We start from the raw sequence: 18,519 nt of genomic DNA on the forward strand, positions 1-18,519 counted from the left end.
TTTGTGTTTAAAAATCAGTGCTATGGTTTTCTTTGGTGCTTGTCCGTATGTATTGTGAATTGGGGGAAAACGGTGAGGAACTGCAACTTTGGCAAGGAAAGGGGGCAAAAAATTGATCTATAGCATTGCAAAATCCACTTTCCTGCCAATCACGAAAGGCGCTTGCAAGTTTATTTTGTGCATGTTTCAAGGCATTCAGAACAAGGTTACCGGCCAGCATCTAAGTTGTTGGGGATTGACAAAAACACAAGCTGCAGCTCTACTTAGGTGCAATACAAGGTTGGTGTGCAATTGGAACACGAAAACAGAAGTGAAAACATGCAGGCAGGCAGGTGGAAGTGGTGGAAAAATGGAATCCATGAAAGGCCACTGTCTGCTGAGTTGTGAAAGGAATTTGTTAAACGGGGAAATGAAAAAAAAAAGTTTAGAAGGGGGAAAAAACACATCTCATTGTCTCTGTCTCTCTCAGTATTTTTTTTTTTTCTTTCTATTGGCCGGGTGTTGGCATGGGCAAAAAAAGTACCTGTCAGCACATTGACATGTTGCTGAAGCTCTCACCTGCCCAAAGCTGTTAGCACTTGCAACCACCATCTTTTAAACTTCATTTTCACTAGGAAAGAACATTGTTTGAGGCAGTCAGCAGTGAATCTGTTGATGTCCACGTGCAGACTTTCTGTTCTGGTTGCCCAGGTCATCCATGCTGTGAAGCTGGACTTCGACTCGAGGCGACGCATGATCTACTGGTCGGACACACACCTGAACGAAATCAAGCGGGCCACTCTTCTAGGCTCGGCCGTGGAAACCATTATTGACACTGGTAAGCAGTTGACGACAGGCATTTAATTTTTGTAATAACGAGGGGATTTTCGTTTTATCTTTGTTCAGAGTGTTGGATCATAACGCTGTTGTAGGAACAGGAAAGCCCGAAAGAAAATGCTGCCTAATGCTGGAAATGCGCAGCTTGCACAATATCTTAATGGTTATTACCGGTATGGTTGTTGTTGAGTATATTCTCTATTAGGTATTGCGAGTCATACCAAAGGGGGATTTTTCCTGCACTGGATAGACCGCCGTGGTTTATTCAGCACTGGTGAATTGAGGAGATTCTGTATGTGTCCTGAACTGGTGCACCTCTACTGGATCACGTCTTAGTCCGTGGGTGCAAGTTCAGCTGTAATAATTCTTAAGAAGCGTTACAGCTTTTTTGTTCCATGGCAGCAACCCATGGCAGCAATGAGGCAAAAGGCACTGCACTCATTTATGGGTTCCCGTCCCTCGTGCAGTGATTGAAAACCCGTACGGCTTCGCTGTGGACTGGATCTCGAGGAACATGTTCTTCACTTCGTACGGCGAAGCTGGCAAGCACATCTTTGCCTGCAGCCTGGATGGCGAGTACGTGTCGTCCATCATTGACAACGACTTGGACTCTCCCGGATCCCTCGCTGTTCATCCGACCATGGGGTGAGAGCGATGGATTGCCCTGTTGTTGCCCCTGTCTCCTCTTCTTTTGGTTCTGTTACTTTGCCTAGCAACAGTTGGGTGATAAATAGTTAGTGCCACTAATTATCGGTTGATTTTCAAACACTCGCTCCCGCTGACTGTGAAAACTCCTCCCAGGTTGATCATGTGGACTGACCACGGAGCTCCTCAGGAAAGGATTCAGATGGCCAAGATGGATGGGTCTCTGCGTAAGACGCTCACAACGCGTGCCGACAATCCAAAGCTGGAGGGCTCCACAAGTGAGTGCTTGGTCTCTGAGAGCAGTAACATTGAATGCGGTCACCTTGAGTTCTGAGTTGCTTGAATTCTTCCGTAGGTACAGTCTTTGTCAAAGTTTTCTAGGCCAAACCTAAGCCTTCTGGTCCACAAAGAATTCAAAGAATAAGCTTAACCTTTGACTGTGACAAATTATTTTATGACAGTAAGAAAGAAAGGTGTTTGTCTAGCTTTCTGGCATAAAACGTGTCAGCGTTGCTTGTAACGTAAGCCTGCACATTGAATTTCTTGCCACCTGTGCACTTTCGGCATGGCCTAGAAAATTTTGACAAAGGTTGTATGTATGGACTCAGGTTCTAAGCAACTTAAACCCCGAGAATTGAAGGTTTACACTTCGGGTATAATCATGTGTGGATATTATTTGTCTTAAAAAAAAATGTGACTTGGCTTACATTAAAAATGACTCACATTTAAAAACGGTGTGATTTGGCATGCATTAAAAAGAAACAGCGCAGCATTTGTGGAAAGGATTGACTTGTACAAACAGTTAATGAGTTGTTCGATATCAGGTAGGGTGATTACGTGTTTCATTTTTTAATTTTTTTTGTTTTGTCACAAACAAAAAGATTTTGCTCATTTGTCTTCATTACTTTCCATAAATGTGCACTTTCCCATCTGGTGTCTTCCTTGTGAGTTGTGTGAAGGTTGGCCAAACATTTATCCCCATCCTTTGATCTTCAGCCAACCTCTGTGTGTCTATAAATCAAGGCATCCAAACTTGGTCAATACCTTATTTTATCCTCAGCATTCTAGTGCATTACTGTCTGCTGGAGGGCTTGCAGCCTGCTGTTTGTATTAGTTTTGTATAGTGCTGCATGTTCCAGCTTCATGTTAAAACATCAATTTTGTGCAACTAAATTTATTTTATTTTCTCCAGCAATGTGCAGTCTGATTCACTCCCTTCGTAGAATAACATTAGTTTAACAAAATAAGTTCTTCAAAGAACTTATTTAATAATTTAGAAATCCAGTGTAGACAGCTTATAACGTATGCCTCGGGAGCCGTGAAAATCTGCACTAGAAGTGGTACCGCACTATAAACAAAACAAGCGCGAATCAAATCACATTGCAATCTACCTTTCAATTATTCTTGTTCATCACCACACAAACGAAGGCCTCTTAAGAACAGAAGAGCTGTCTTCATTTCGTCTTTTTTTTCCCTATCAGCTGCTACTGCAGGGTCTCACAAGCTGCAGTATGTACGGTCTTACAATCCGCGAGTGTTGCTTTAACTTTCTTTGTGGCTATTTTGAGGGAGCACGGCTGCATTTCTTAGCTTCAATGAACTGAACGGATGCCACGTAGCAACATGATAAGCGGGATTTTTTTTTTTTAGCCCCATTTTGTGTCCACGATGCTGAAGGCGGTTTCTTATCAGCACAATGTGCAGGTAGTGGCAACCGCCTGTGTTGCTGCTCTCTATCTCCAGATGTTCAAAAAGGGGAAAGGTGGTTGCTTATCTGCCCAGAAACAACTTGCCATGCCCGGGGATGCGGGAAGGAGAGGGGCGCTCGCTATCTTCTGAGGTGCATCAAGCACGGGCAGTTTTTGTTATCATGTGAGTGCAGACGGAACACGCAAAAGAAAGAGTGTATTTTTTTCTTTTCTATGACGAGGTTAGAGGAGCGCAGTGAATGCGAGCTGCGTCGGATGGCAAAGTCAGTCTTTTTTTTTTACGTTGTGACCCTAAAATGATGCCCCAGCTGCACCAGTCAATCAGCGGACCCACTGAAAAACCGTACAATAAACATTATTGTGCTTTGGACAGCTGCGTTTTTAACATATGTATGCTTATGCACTGAGTACTATGGAAGGCAAACCGGTGGCCACAAAAACCTGCATTATATCCGGTCCTGCACTATAAGTGGTTACGTTATAAATGGTCTGCACTGTATAATGGAAAATTCAAAGAATGGAAGAGTAAAGGAAAAGTAATTTAATTTCAAAAGTTGTTGCAGTGTCCATCATGCTTCAAGCCTGCAGTAGTTATTAAAGTGCTGTAGTAATTGTTGTATAAATACTGATGATGGGTCATTCGAAGGAAGGGAAAGGGGAGGTGTGCCACAGGAGACACGGCCTGCGGCGAGTGGTAACCTGTGTGGCGTGCCTGGTGCGTCCCGACGCAGGCCTGACGGTGGACTTTGCCACGAGCCAGCTGTACTGGGTGAACCGGGACCAGGGCACTGTGCAGCGGCTCGTGCTGACCGACCCTGAGCCAAAGGTGGAGAGCCTGGAGGTGTCGCTGGGCGGGGAGCAACCCCACACGCTGGCCCTGTACGGCTCCCGGCTGCTGCTGGCCACCGACTACGCCATCCACATCGCCCACAAGGACAGCCCCGCCAACTGCACCGTGCTGCGCAACAACACCGACACCGTGCTGGCGCTTGCCGTCTACGACGCCAGCCAGCAGACCGGTGAGCGCAGGCTTTCTTCTCCCGTTTGCACTCGTCTGTTTCAACCAGTGCCTGACCTGGCTGCATCGCTTACCCTCGCATGCCTTGAGATGCAAGTGGGCTGCCACAGTAATAGCAGTATGTAATTGCAACTGTGTTAAGCCTGGAGGCAGGGTTAAGTGCTACATAAAAGACCTCGCTTGGGAGGACCTTGCAGGAACACTGAATGATGGCGAGAAATTATTTTTTTTTTGTAGCAGCTGGTACACGCTAGGGCGGCATCATAATTGACTTGTCTTAGTGCCAAGAACCATAGTGGAATGGCATTGAAACAATTTACTGTCACCATATAACCCATGGGTTTCAGAAGCAGTATAGGGCTTCATTTAGGACCGCTTTAAATTACGTTGAATCTCTCTCTCTCTCTCTCTCTCTCTCTCTCTCTCTCTCTCTCTCTCTCTCTCTCTCTCTCTCTCTCTCTCTCTCTCTCTCTCTCTCTCTCTCTCTCTCTCTCTCTCTCTCTCTCTCTCTCTCTCTCTCTCTCTCTCTCTCTCTCTCTCTCTCTCTCTCTCTCTCTCTCTCTCTCTCTCTCCCCCATTTGGAGGGCTGCCATATAGTGTGTTAAAAGAAGTTCATAGTGCATTGTTGTAACCATTCAATATGTTGTAACTAATTCTAACCCACTCATAACAATATTGAAGTCTGCAGTAAAGTCATTGTTATAACCAGGGTTGCGCAGAAAAAGTCACTTTTGTGAGCGTTTGGTGGTTTTCACCCAATATTTCTCAAGACTTGTAGCTTTCACGGCCGGCCGCACAGACTAAGCCAGCCAAATAACCAGGACCCCTAGAAAAGACCAACATGTTTACATAGGAGGAAGTTTCCACATCGAATCCTTGGCTTTGTTTGTCTTTCTTTTTAATGATTGGCATGTTGCATATTACTAAAGTGGCTATGTTTTCTCTCTTTTTTTGCATCAGTAATCCACAGATGCTTAGAGGGTCCCCTTTATGCCACTGTAGCTTTATTTTAACTCGACAGTGTTGAAGAAGTGCCCCCTGCCTCTCTTTAATTTCCTGGGTCAGCTGACAGCAGGCGGTAAAAGGGGCAGTCATGAGGTCTCTTCCTGCAGGGATAGCATGGCTACATAAAAGGCACCAACTTTTTCTGAGTGTTGGAAAGATAGAAGATGCCACAATTTGTTTTTAAGGTCATGCACTGTGCACCCACACACTGTCGGTGCACAGGTCATACACTGTCCACCCATTATCTGTTACAGATCTCCAAATACTATATTTGCGTTGGCTCATACCGTCAGGTTTAATTGTTATAACCAATAATAAGGAGAATGACCATTGTAATAAGCGGTTTATTTTGCCACATAACGTGTATGGCAAAGTTTACGGTGCTGCGACTGTTCATTGTTATATTCAATATATTGTTGTAACCGGGTTGGACTGTATTCACTTGTAAACCGAGCTTAACAGTGGTGAAATTTCTTATTGCAGGGTTAAGCACAATTTTCTATGCTGTTGTTATAGTATTTTAAAATTAACGAATTGGCTGCTGGTCATCTTATCTTCCAGTTGAGTTGTTGTCGTTTCTTTTTGCTAGACATCTGTAGCAACGGTATCGATGGTTTATGATGCGATATTCCTGTGTCCGTTCACTATTGACCTGTGGAAACCTTCCAAATGTGCAGGTGAAAACTTGTGCAGCAAGAGCAATGGGAACTGCTCCCATCTGTGCTTGCCAACCTCACAAAACACCAGGGTCTGCAAGTGCACAACTGGGTTCCTTCCGGATCCCAACGATGAGACCAAGTGTGTGGGTAAGGCTTCGATTGCACCCTTCACCTTGCGACACCGTATGCAACAAAAAAAGAAAACAAAAGAGGTGTTCTACCAATAGTGCAAGCTATGAACGGTGGCACATTAGATATGTAGTCCAAATAGCTGTGATTTGTTTACATGGGTGCTGTGTGCAAGTTGCACAAGTTTATTTTCATATGATATAGAGCTCGGGCTGTATACACCTCTTAGTCAAAAGTCAAAATAGGATAGCTTGAGCATTATGCAGAGCTTTTCTGCACTTCATTCTGCCTGTTGATGGCTGATGTCTTTGGCCCATCAGCATTTGTGCTCTACTGTGGCCAAGGAAAAAATATTTGGAAGCAGCTGTCTAGTTATTGTTCAAAACAAACAGCTTTTTCCAGTGCCGCACTTTGAGAAGTGGCTTGAATCAACTCGAGAGGAAGCGTGCACTGTACACCCAGTTGATGTCGCCACTTCAGACACCGTGGAAAAAAAAATTGCGAAATTGTTATTTTATTGCAGTGGGATTTGTTTACTACGTACCACTTGCCTACTACCCTGTGTGTGCCTGAATTTTCTCATTTTTTGTGTCATTGGTGAAGGAAAGGAACCGAATTTTGTGTTTATGTAACTCTGCTTACGTCGTGCCATTTTGCTTTGTGCCTGTAATAGCAGCCTGTTCCAATTCTTCCCTATTTCCAGGCTATGCCGAGTTCCTACTGTACTCGATCAACTATGAGATCCGAGGCATCTCCCTGGTGTCTTCATCTTCACCATCCCAGCGAGTGCTCGCTCCCATCTCACGGGTCTCCATGGCAACGTCAATTGACTTCGTAGATGGTCAGTCTTAATTAATTGGGTTGCAGGCAACTTGAGCGTAAACAAATGCACTCAGTGCTTACAACTCTTTGGCTAGCTTATATTAAATTAAGTTTGTTGTTTTGTGCTGTCAGAGGAGGGGAAATGTTGATGTAAAAATGTTACTGGTATGTGTAATGTTGGAATAGTTTTCAAGGTGGAGTGCACCCTATTGACTAACATGTGTTGCTGCCATCCTTGCAGAGTACATATACTGGGTGGACTCTGAAGGGGGAAGCATCACTCGCATTCACAGGGACATGACTGGACGAGAAACCGTCATCAATGGCCTGGATGCCATTGAAGGTCTTGCCATCGATTGGGTCGCAGGTAAGCATCTTGCCTTGCCCTTCCTGACTCACGTGCAACTGGTCTTTGTTAGATGTGGTTGCTGTATCTACGTGGGCAAGCAAAAGTGTGCTCTGAGCTGAGTCCTGTGAGCTCTGCTTTGCAGGCAACATGTACTGGATTGACCCTTCCTACGACGTCATCGAAGTGTCGCGACTCAATGGGTCTGGCCGGTACGTCCTCCTCTCTGGCGACATGGACAAGCCCCGAGCCATCGTTGTGCACCCCTACAAAGGGTGGGTCTACTTTTCATGCCATGTTCCTCTCGCTTTTTGTGCCCTGTGACTGGAACAACCTTGTGTATTTTGGCACATGCAAAAATACTCGAAGGTGGCCTGAAGGTGATTTCTGATGTACTGTTTTAGTTGTAGGTCTGTATAAATGTTCAAAAAAGAGTTTGAGTTGGTCATTTGCTTATTGATTGATATATGCTTAAAATAACATTTAGTGGCAACAGATTGGTTGGTGTTAAGACAAAAAGAAAGCACCATGGCTACTTTGGCTGCTGTCAAGTGTGATGAAGGCAAAACGCATTTTGAATGTGTTTGTACCCCTTGAACAAACACAGCCCCAAAAAGAACCTCTCGTAAAACAGTCTTCCCCTCTCCCATTCGTCGCAGTATATGCGAAGGAAGGTGGAAGCTAATTGATTATGTGACACCTCTGTGAAACACCCCTGCAATGTCTTTCTTTTTTTGCATGCGTGCATGCCTGTGTGTGTGTCAAGGTAGGAGAATTACAAAGCTAAGGTGCGAATCATATGATAAGTCACAGCTACTTGACTTTCGCTATAGATTTTGCCGTATTGCTTTCCATGTCAAGCATACTCACTCTTGGTTTGTTCTAGCAGGATTTTGAGTTGGTGGATTAGAGGCAGTTTTCGTTGCAGTGTACATAAAAGCAAATCATGCAAGTTGCCACTAAAGGAGCCATGAAGAGAAAACACAAGTTTGGTTCATTCAAAAGATTGTCTCGTTAGAATCATACTGACACCACTTTTAACGTAAACTTCGCCCAAATAAGCTACATAATTAGGAAAAACGGGAATGGTCATGCGACCCACCACCTCATTTCCCGCAACAGAACCTATGATGTCACATGAGCTAAGCTCTGCGATTGGCGGAGGCTGGCAGAAGCAGACGAAAATTAGGTAGAGCTTACAAACTAGACGAACGAGCGATTTGCGCTTAAATTTAGGGCACATTCTTTACAAAGCAATAAGAATGATGGGACAAACAGTGGAAGTTACGAAAGCACATGTAAACATAGAAGTACTGATGCGTTCTGCTGTTCGTACTGCGCACAGCATGCTTGGTTTAGCTGCACAGCACTACGGGGCTTGGGGTTGTCTCAGACGACACTGGCCGATTGACGCAAGCAATGGTGTCTTACGTGACCCCATTTGTCAAGCGAGCACTGTTTCAGGGAACGAATATTTTCTCCCAGAACAAAAACAAGCCAGGTTTAAATGCTGGCAAAAACAAACCAAACGCTTGCCACGGTATGGTGGCGCCATCTAGGTTACGGAACGTAAAGAAACGCGGGAACAAACCAACACCGCTGTACAGGGTGGATACAACCTTTGAACGGTCCCGTACCGCCGCAATTGGGCCAACGGGATCAACGCGTTATTCTTTTCGTTTCCCACGAGACATAGCAACGCGAAACAGACAATATGATTCAAACTTCTTCAGTAAACCGCGTTGCGGCGATAATTTTAGCACGATTTTGACACAATGACTTGCTTCGGCGGCGAGCGAGCAACCGAAAATGGCGGCGCCAGCGTATACGTGTCTCTACCCTGTACGGCAGATGCGTGAATGAAGGTACTCTAGGCTGCAGAGCGGTCGGTTCCTGTGATGTCATTTGGGACCACGAAAACGCACGATTGAGCAGGAAAATCAAAATTTTAACCTAAATTGTTTAATTTCTCAGTGAATAAAGCACCGTTTGTATCCGGACAAGCGCTGAGGGCACTATAAAACACGAAATCTTTCGAATAAAACCAACTTGCATTTTCTCTTCATGGCTCCTTTAAGTGTTCTTAAATGTCATCTATTGCATGAGCAACTCAACCAAATAAGGATGCGTTTCCCTTTCTGGCCTGTTCCCCTCCCTCCCCTGCAGGTACATCTTCTGGAGTGACTGGGGCGTGCCGCCTAAGATTGAGCGGGCCTCCCTGGATGGCTCCAACCGCATTGTCCTGGTGAACGTCTCAGTGCAGCTGGTCAACGATCTGGCACTGGACTTTGAGGAAGACAAGCTGTACTGGTGCGACTCGCGGACCGACACAATCGAGCGGGTCAACCTGGATGGCTCGGGTCGCGAGACCGTCTTTCCCCCGCCATCCGGCAGCAGCACGGACGAAGGGGAAGGGGACACGGCTGAGGACTCGCACCGACCCCTGCAGAACCCATTCTCACTCGCAGTGCACGGGAACTACATCTACTGGGCTGACACGTGAGTCTCGGGGATTGGTACCAGGGCTAGAAATTTTGAAAAAGGGCTATACAGGGTGCTGCAAATTTCAGCGTCACTTTAGGTTGCTATCGATTTAAGATATTAGTTGGTTGATTTATTGATTGAAATAGTTGTGCATCACTATGTGCTAAGAGGGCATTGCCTTGTGGGAAAAAGTACTATTTTTTGTTACATTGTCAGGTCTGTGTGTGTCAGGTCAGGTCCAGTGTGTGTGTTGTCCCTTCTATACTTCGTGTTTGTGTCTTTTTTCGCTAGTTTTTCCCAAATTTCAAAATGTACCAACTGACTCAGCACACTGCACTTCGTCAGGTCTGGTTGTGGTAACGGCGTCACTGACACCTAACATTATAAAAAGTTGCATTTGGTGCTATTTAGAGAAAACAGTTTAAATGTACCGGTGTAATGGAAAAAATTTTTTCCTGTTCAAAGGAAGAGTTTAATACCAGCTGATAGATCAGAGTAACCAATTTGCTGGGAATATATAGGTGGTATTTGTTGAAAAGTTTAGCTGTCAATTTCTTCGCTTGGCAACACTGGAAACGGCCACCGACATGGCCAATGCGCCACGGACATGGCGCGGCTTGGGCCACTGCGCCCGCACGCTAGAGAGGGGAGGGGAAAAAAAAAAAAACCCACCAGCGTGCGTCGTCTGCTCCTCAACCTGATTCTCAACAATCGCTGCATGCGTGCCTCGCCAGTGAATACAAACAATATACCATCACTGTAGTGAAAACTTCGCTACTGCGTAAATAATTTAGCACAAGAAGAAAACATTTCTGTCAAGTTTGTGACAAATTTTTATTCATTTTTTTATTTTATTGTGAAGTCTTCAATAAGGGGATAGCGTAACGCCACCAACTAGGTGGGTCCACACGGAGTTGGGGGAAAAGAGGCAACACAGGTTTTGCTATAGAAGCAATTTAATTAGCAATGAAGTTGGGCTAGTGCCGCTGCGCTCACACGGCAAGATGATGCAACTTGTAGGAGCGGGTCAGGAAGGCGGCTGGCGCTGGACCTCGGAGACAGGACCTCTCGCTCTCAACGCGGGGTGACCGTGGGCGTGCGTTGGCTCTTTCGAGTTTTTGTGTACGCCGTCAACTGCCAGTATCAATGTCCGAACGTCACACCATGCATAATTGTACTGCTAAACACTTAGTTGGAGGACTATCAAATCAATATGGTATGGCGCCTTGTTGAGAGACATGGTTTCTGAAAAATTGTTTTGGGCCCCAATTTATATCAAAGCAAAGCTTTCTATGCCTCAGTGATGGTGTCTGGTGCATGGCAAGATGCACTACAGAAGAGCCAACACTTCAGGAAAAAGATGCTTCCCGTGGTCGGAATCGAACCTGGGTCCCTTGCGTTATGAAGCCGCCATCCGTCCGATTTCGTCATTCTGACATCGTTGAAGCAGTGGGACTCTTGAAGCGAAGTTTTCTTTGCCTCGCATTGATGGCAACCCCACAGGAAAGCCAGCTTTCTCTGACGATGATGATGATGGTGGGTGAAGTGAAAGATGGGTGAAATGCGAAGCTTTCTTTGGTCGAAAGCAAATATCTTCAGAGCCTAAAGTCGAAGTCCAAATTCCAAATCATCACACCCAAACTGCATTGCGGGAAAGTAAACTTACGCAATGGGTTTTTACAGAGGCATATCAAGCGCAAACGTACAGTCAACACTTCATCCCTGGCCAGTCCCCCCGAGTGGGTACGGGCGTAATACTTCAAGGACATCATTATCAAAGTTCAAACTTGGATGACAATCCCTTATGAGATTGGACTTTAATTTGACTAGGTTTGTGGCGAAAGAAAGCTTTGCGTTTCAACCATCGTTGTGGTTAAATGAAGGGGCTTTTATTTTTTCACTGCACTTGAACACTGGAGTAAAAAAAAAACAGTGATACTTTGCTTAATTTGCAGGGTTGGCATTACAAATAAAAAAATGCCGAACAAATTGTGCAGAATTAATATATCTGGGAGCCGTGTTGAAAAAAATATGTGTTCCTTTAAAGCTGGGAATTGCATTCTTTGGCAGTTTCTCGAAACTTGTATCTTTTGTTGCATATCTGTGGCTTTTGTGTTACCATTACTGTTTATTGGGAGGAGAACCCTTGAGCTTTGCATATGAGCGCCTTTCATTCTCTTGCAGCCACAGGGAGGATGGTTCCATCTTCCGTGTGAAGAAGCATGACCCGGGCCTGGAGGAGATGCTCGTTAGCCACTTGACGGACTCCATTAAGGACCTGCAAGTGTTCCACATGAGACCCAAGCAAGGTGAGCTGTGGGGGCCCGAGCGGATTAGAGCTCTACACAATCGCTGCATACAGTGAAGAATGCTTGTGCGGGTAGCACAGGAGGGACGTGTGGGGCTCAATGTTCCCAGAGGGCGACAACAGGCTTCACGCGCAGTTGATGAGCAGAGGTATCCAACCCCGTCTTGTGTGTTTTTCTGCTGTGGATGCAGAGACGGACAACCCGTGCAGCGTGGGCAATGGTGGGTGCCAGGAGCTGTGCCTCTACAAGGGAGACCACGGCCACACCTGCGCCTGCTCCCATGGTCGGGTGGCGCCTGACGGACGAACTTGCCAAGGTTTGTCGTGCAGCACTCAACACACACCCGTCGCGTAAAGTTGCTAGGGAACTCAGACAACCTGCCTGGGTTATGCCAGTGGTTATTCCAGGCAACGTGAAGGTCCTCTTACAGAAGCTCAGTTTTAGGTCTACGGCAGTTATGTTGATCCAAGAATCTTCCAATTGCTGCCAGAGTTGCGCAACAAGAGCTCCAAAGGTTTGCTGCTGGTTCCAAGCAAAAAAACAGCTGGCTTGGGAAGGTACTGTGAAACGTAACATTCATGTAGAACTTGCCTTACAGAATTATGCTACAAAGTTAGGAGAAATTTGGAGACTCCTATCAAAACTACAGCAGAACTGTGGGTGCACAGCACAAAAGTAGGCAAGTGCCAAACCCGAGTTAATGAATCCGTCTAGCAAAAGCTTGTTTGGCAGAGTCAAATGTGCAATACACCTGGAAAAGCAAGAATTCAACCCTGAAGTGTTCAAGTTTCACGTTTTGAAGGGTTCGAGCCGCATCACCTACTCAACATTTGCCAGTAGCCATACACATTGTCATGACTGATGTAATTTCAAAATACGTCTGCAGATTGGGGCAGACACTTCTCCTGTCAGTTTGGCACATTCAGAGCCTTCTCCTTATTAAGAAAGAAAGGAAAAAAAAAGCAAACATTGAAAATAAAAGAAAAAGCTTAAAATCAACTCTGTCTGAAGGAATCAGTCAGTAGCCTGTCAAGACACGGCTTTAGACCGTTCTCCGTGCATCACCCAGATCCGCCTTTTGTGCATGCTGAAAAAAGAGCAGTCGTGGTACATCGTAAGGACTCATATCAGCATCGATGGGCTTTGCTTACCAGTGGTCACCTTGCATGTGCAGAAAGAAGATTTTGCTGCTGCTTATATTTAATTAAGGGCAGTAAGAATTGAGTTATAGCTTATCATAATATCCATTGACCTGGTACATGGGCAAAGCATTCCTTGGTCCTGATGTTGTAAGGTATCAAGCCAGTTACTAACATTAGCATCAAATAAAACAAAGCCACAAAATTGGATAACTGTTGTGTCTTACAGGTTGAGCAGAAAAGGGTGAACTGAGGCTTAAGGTCTGCACTATGTCCTGAAAGCACACGCACAAAAGCACACGCACAATGTGGCACAGTTAGATTTTTGCCTCCCCCCCTCTCCTGTTGTGCAGACTACGAGGCGTTCGTGATGTTCTCGCGGGTGCGCACCATCGACAGCATCCACATGATGGACGAGACCAACCTGAACGCGCCCTTCCCCAGCATCTCGAGTGCCGAGTTCATGCGCAACATCATTGGCCTGGCCTTTGACTACAGCGAGCGGCGCATCTTCTACTCGGACATCCAGCGGGGAAGCATCAACAGCGTCCACTTCAACGGCTCGGGACACACCGTCCTCGTGCAGAGTGGGTGGCCTCCCCTTCCTCCTCTCTGCCCGTCCCTGTGGTGCCTGACCGACTTACTGCGTGTGCGGGCCAGTCTGTGCGTCTCTCGAGTAGCCTTTTAAGCGTCAGGGGCACGGTCAAATTATCCTGCAGTTTGTGGAGGAATTGCAAGTGCGGCAAGGAAGCAGAGGGCACATGGAAGAAGGGCTCAAGTGTCTGGCCATGCTTTATGATTTGCATAGTCAAGCCATACAGCTTGCACACTTGGTTTGGGGAATTTGCTTACAAAGTATTGATAATGTTTCTGTCTGCTCATTTTTTACACTCTAAGCCAGGTCACACTGTAAGTCTTTTCTTTTCCTCCGTAAGGCTCAATAAATACAACTGCAAATCGCAATTAAACTTAAGGGGGCAGACTGGTCTTAGAGCTATATTTTTTATTTACCAACCAATTTTAATGAAACTGCACTGCGTTATAGAGTTTTTTGTGCTGATTTCAAATCTCCTATTAGATTTTTTTAAAGCTGATTATATTTTGAGTTAATTAATGATTAATTGCCATTATTTTGGGACACAGTTACAAAATAACCACTCCATGCAGAATGGCAATTACCACGTGGCTAGGCAGACAAATGACTAAAGAATACAACATAGGAAGAACTTTTTTGATTTAGCTATTTTTGGTCGTTTTACAACACAGGGAACTTTGCTTCTCCCGCGCTCTGCCAGAAATGGCTCGCAGGTGGTGCCAATTGAACACAATAATAATTTTCCAAAGCCTCCATTTAAAAAATTTGTTTCCTATATTGTATTCTCCACACATTTTGGTATCAGAAGCAAAAAGAATTAAAGTTGTACCTGCTCTGGGTGCCAAGATATCCGAGGATGAAATGCTAGCTTTGCATTGCAAGAAAAGTGCCGTTTGACCATCGAATTCTGCGCTAACTGAGCAGTAGAGTGCACTTTAAAATGCTATTATAATATAATAACAACAAAATATGATGCCCTTTGATGAGGAAATTTAGAGACTGTTAGAAAAATGGCCGTGGAGGCCAAAAATTCCATTTTTGAGAAAACGCTTTTTTTGACCGTTTTTCGGCCCCAAAGACCCAACTGCCCCCTTAAGTGTTTATATGTGCCTTGGCCATGCAGTAGCATTGGTGACGTTTCGCCCTGACTGCATAGCATTGCTAAGGAAGCGGAGGACTGCCACGTGCCCGCTCAAAAAACTATGTCCTGCACAGCACACGGACTAGTTGGTCTCACAGGCTGCACTTTATAGTAATCATTAAAAAGTTGTTTCAATAAGCTTACCGTAAAATTCCCAACAAGCGCCCCCACCTGTGTAAAGGCCACTCTAAACCACTGCCAATTTCAAATTTCCACGGCAGTCCATGAAAGTGCCCCCTCCTCTTCGCTCCAGGTCCCGAGATCTGCCACGCGCAGGCAACACTGCCATGCCATCGACAGTCTATAATCTAATCCAATCCAATCCTGATTAGCAGCTTGATAGCCCATCTCTCTTCCTTGGTGGTGTTGGTTCAATCATGAATAATGTAACCGTGCCCAAAAAAATCGAGGCCATTTAATGGCATTGATAAAATGGGAAAAGCATGCACAAGGGGTCACAACATCTCAAGCTCGACTGGAAACGAGTGCGAGTGAGAAAAGAATTGTGGCAATTTGCTCCAGCAGAACTATGAGAAAGACGAACTTTGTCAGAAGCACAGTGACGTCATGCCCATGTTCAGTGAGATGTCGACGAGTCTCTGTTCAAGTTTTTGAAGCGCGAAAGAGGGGCACGATGTGTCACGAGCAACCAGGACCTCTCTGAAAAAGCTGTCAAACAGCCAGCAGTACGCAATTAGGAAACTTCGCTGCTTCTAGTCGTTATATAAATAGGTGGAAGCAGCGGTTCAGCATTGCAATTCACCGAGTCATGAACGACAGCCAAAAGATGCCCAAGTGAGGTGACTACCATTCTTTGGCAAAATGAAAAGTCTATGTGCATTCTGTTTTTCTTTCCTGGTTGGGGTTCTTTGTTGCTGCCATTGAACTCTGGTGCCGTTCCGGGATAGTGCCCACTCCCCACTTTGCTGGTGATCTCAACTTGCCTGCAAGGGAACACTTTTTTGGAATTTTACTTTGAAAAAAAAAAAGGTGTACAGAGGGCTTGGCACAGTGAGCAACACCATTCATTTTGTCCCGTTTGTTATAGTCTGTTTTTTTTTCTTTTCTTTCTTTTCTAAAATTTTTGTTGTACATTAGCTATAGAAAGAGAATGTACGCTGGCTAAATTCGCTCGACATAAATTTCCGTGCCATTCCATAGGTTTCTAAAGATAGCAGCATCAAAAGTCTTGAGCACACTGCTTAGCAGTGCGTTTATAAACCAGCAAAGCTGTTAAAACCTAACTACCATACATGTCACCTCGTTTGATGGTGGGTTTCGTCGTGTTGCAAGAGAAATCTGTCAACTTGTAGGCCAGTGCTGACTGTTGATAACTGTATGTAGCATTCCCAGTTAAATTTGGCACTGGGGGACTGCTAACAGGGAAATCAGCACCAGAGATGCTGCAGCAGTCACATGCCACGATGCATATTAGTCATGCAGCTGGTTTTGTCATTGACCACGCTGAGCTTTGGCCTTTGCTCCTCTCCCTGCCAGAGCAAGGGTCTGTGGAAGGGCTGGCGTACGAGCCCATCAACAACGAGCTCTACTGGACCAGCCACCGCGACGCCTCTGTCGGCCGGGTCAGCCTGTCGGACCCCACCGCCCGACCCGAGAAGATCGTCAAGCTGGGCACCGAGGACAAGCCTCGGGGCATCGTGGTCAGCAGCTGCATCAAGTGAGCCTCCCTCCCCCTCCTCTTCCCCCTCGCTGGCATGTGTGAGCGTCTCTCTGGGGGTAACCTGTGCCTTTGTTTCCCTGTTGCCCAATAGAAAGCAGAAGGCACTCGGACGACTGTAAGATAAGCTTTCCTTTCTGTTTTAGGGTAAATGCTTGAAAGGGAAATGCTGCTCCAACAAAAGTTTTCCTGCTTCTTTGTGATTGATTTGGCCGAGCTGTTTCTCGATAGGCCCGTCGCGCATGTTAATCTGTGTGCAGCTCATTCAACTTTACTAAATGTGTGGTAGAAATTTTTTTTATGCTTAATTTCACACAATGTTCACACAATATTTGGCTGGGGTTAAATGCTGCTTTAATTAATTAGTTACTGCAGCTTATGGGAAATGCCTTGTGTGATTAAGGTTATAGAAGGCATTGTTATCGCTGCATGCTGTGCTGTAGTGCAGTAAAACCTGTACCTGTTCAGTGAGACAGTGGAAAACTGGCTTGAAGATGAAGCTTGTGCTTGCATCCAATGGACCACAGAGGTTCCAGAATCATTTGAGATTACATAAACCTTGTGTGCACCGAAAAGCTTACAGATCATGTGATCCTTGTACGAGTAGATGGTGCCCTAGAGGTTGAACCAGAGGAGGAGGATGACAACAGTGCAGGACAGAAAGTGTCAGCAGCCAAGGGTGATGAAAATCTAAGAGCACTTCAACGCTATTATGAGCTACAGGAAGGCTGGAAAAGTGAAATGCTTTAGCTCCACAAGTTGGTAAAGGAGCTAATGCAATGTGCCGTCAATAAAACTGCTATCAATGGCTTTAAGCCACAGCGAGCGTTTTCTTGTCGACCTGTCTAATAAATACGCTTTGATGCTGATGTATAACAAAATGGTCTAGTCCAACTCCATGGGGTTTTTAGAATTTTTGGTTACAAGAGACCTTGGTTACTTACAAGAGACATTTTTCCTGGGTCCCCTGAGTGTATCTTGTAATGAGGTTTTGCTACCTTGTTTATTCATGTTATGAATATGCCTTTTCTATCTCTAGCACTCCATGCATTTTGGGATGATCGTGTTGGATGAGGCAGGTCCTTGCAAACTTTTACCACCTAAGTGACCTTGTGCGGAATCACTTGCACCAGGTTTTGCACATACAAAGGGCTCTGTCTTGCCTGTCAGTGCAAACCTTAGGCTGTTAACATTGAAAGGTGTGGCACCAGGAGTCTGGTTCTTTTATCTGATCACTTTTAGATGATGAGAAAAAGAGAGAGAGAGAGAAAAGGTTGGGCCAGACCAGGAGAATAACGTCCGTCTGTTGCAGGCGTGTGTTCTGGACCAACTGGAACAGCCAGCACCCAAGCATCCAGAAGTCATACCTCAATGGCTACGGGGTGGAGTCCATCATCACGACGGACATCCGAATGCCCAACGGCATCGCCATTGACCACCAGCTGCAGAAGCTGTACTGGTCCGATGCACGGCTCGACAAGATTGAGCGGTGCAACTTCACCGGTGGGGACCGCCATGTGAGTCCTCTTTTTGTGGCCAGCTGGCAGCGCCAAGCCTTCTATTACTAACAAGACACCCTTACAGAAAATTTGGCGGTGTCAGCAGTAAGGCTTTTACCTTTTTTTTAAATTTTTAATGCTTTCAGCAGTATTGGTCTACTTACCAAGAATTTGTTGTGTGTATTTGTGTGTGTGGGCATACTGAATCTCAGAAACATTTCAGTTTCAGTTTATTAGTGATTCCAAAATTTGTGGGATCATTTAAAGACTTTTAGAAACCTTGTGCAATTTTGAAAGTGCAAAAGAGCAGTGTTGGGTATATTTTAATTTCAGTGATGACAGTATGCTCCTGCATCCAGCACCACTCACAGACTACTTCGGGTGTAGCCTAACAAAGTGTTCTCTTGTTTGCACGCCATTCTTTTCCTCTATGGCCTTGATGAAAGGCTTCACACCCAAACAGAATGACATTGCCTAGCAATGCTCTTCCTTTAAGGGGGGAGGTGGGGATCGGAGCAAACTTTT

General features: G+C 45.4%; 1 protein-coding gene across 5 annotated transcripts in view; it reads left to right on the forward strand.

The window, feature by feature from the left end:
- Window positions 1-18,519, forward strand: part of Lrp1 (LDL receptor protein 1) — a 135,804-nt gene that overhangs the window by 47,135 nt on the left and 70,150 nt on the right. For all 5 annotated transcript variants that reach the window (XM_077699959.1, XM_077699961.1, XM_077699960.1 and 2 more), the window contains 14 exons: window positions 691-817; window positions 1,284-1,461; window positions 1,618-1,739; window positions 3,902-4,189; window positions 5,871-5,999; window positions 6,685-6,822; window positions 7,045-7,170; window positions 7,295-7,424; window positions 9,316-9,648; window positions 11,818-11,942; window positions 12,133-12,258; window positions 13,435-13,668; window positions 16,315-16,495; window positions 17,808-18,012. In XM_077699959.1, coding sequence (XP_077556085.1) covers window positions 691-817; window positions 1,284-1,461; window positions 1,618-1,739; window positions 3,902-4,189; window positions 5,871-5,999; window positions 6,685-6,822; window positions 7,045-7,170; window positions 7,295-7,424; window positions 9,316-9,648; window positions 11,818-11,942; window positions 12,133-12,258; window positions 13,435-13,668; window positions 16,315-16,495; window positions 17,808-18,012 — 2,442 coding nt within the window. The remainder of the gene's footprint in view (window positions 1-690; window positions 818-1,283; window positions 1,462-1,617; window positions 1,740-3,901; window positions 4,190-5,870; window positions 6,000-6,684; window positions 6,823-7,044; window positions 7,171-7,294; window positions 7,425-9,315; window positions 9,649-11,817; window positions 11,943-12,132; window positions 12,259-13,434; window positions 13,669-16,314; window positions 16,496-17,807; window positions 18,013-18,519) is intronic.

Source organism: Haemaphysalis longicornis, unplaced genomic scaffold (assembly GCF_048455015.1).
Source record: "Haemaphysalis longicornis isolate Haplotype H1 unplaced genomic scaffold, Haemaphysalis longicornis Haplotype H1 scaffold_2, whole genome shotgun sequence".
NCBI lineage: Eukaryota > Metazoa > Arthropoda > Arachnida > Ixodida > Ixodidae > Haemaphysalis > Haemaphysalis longicornis.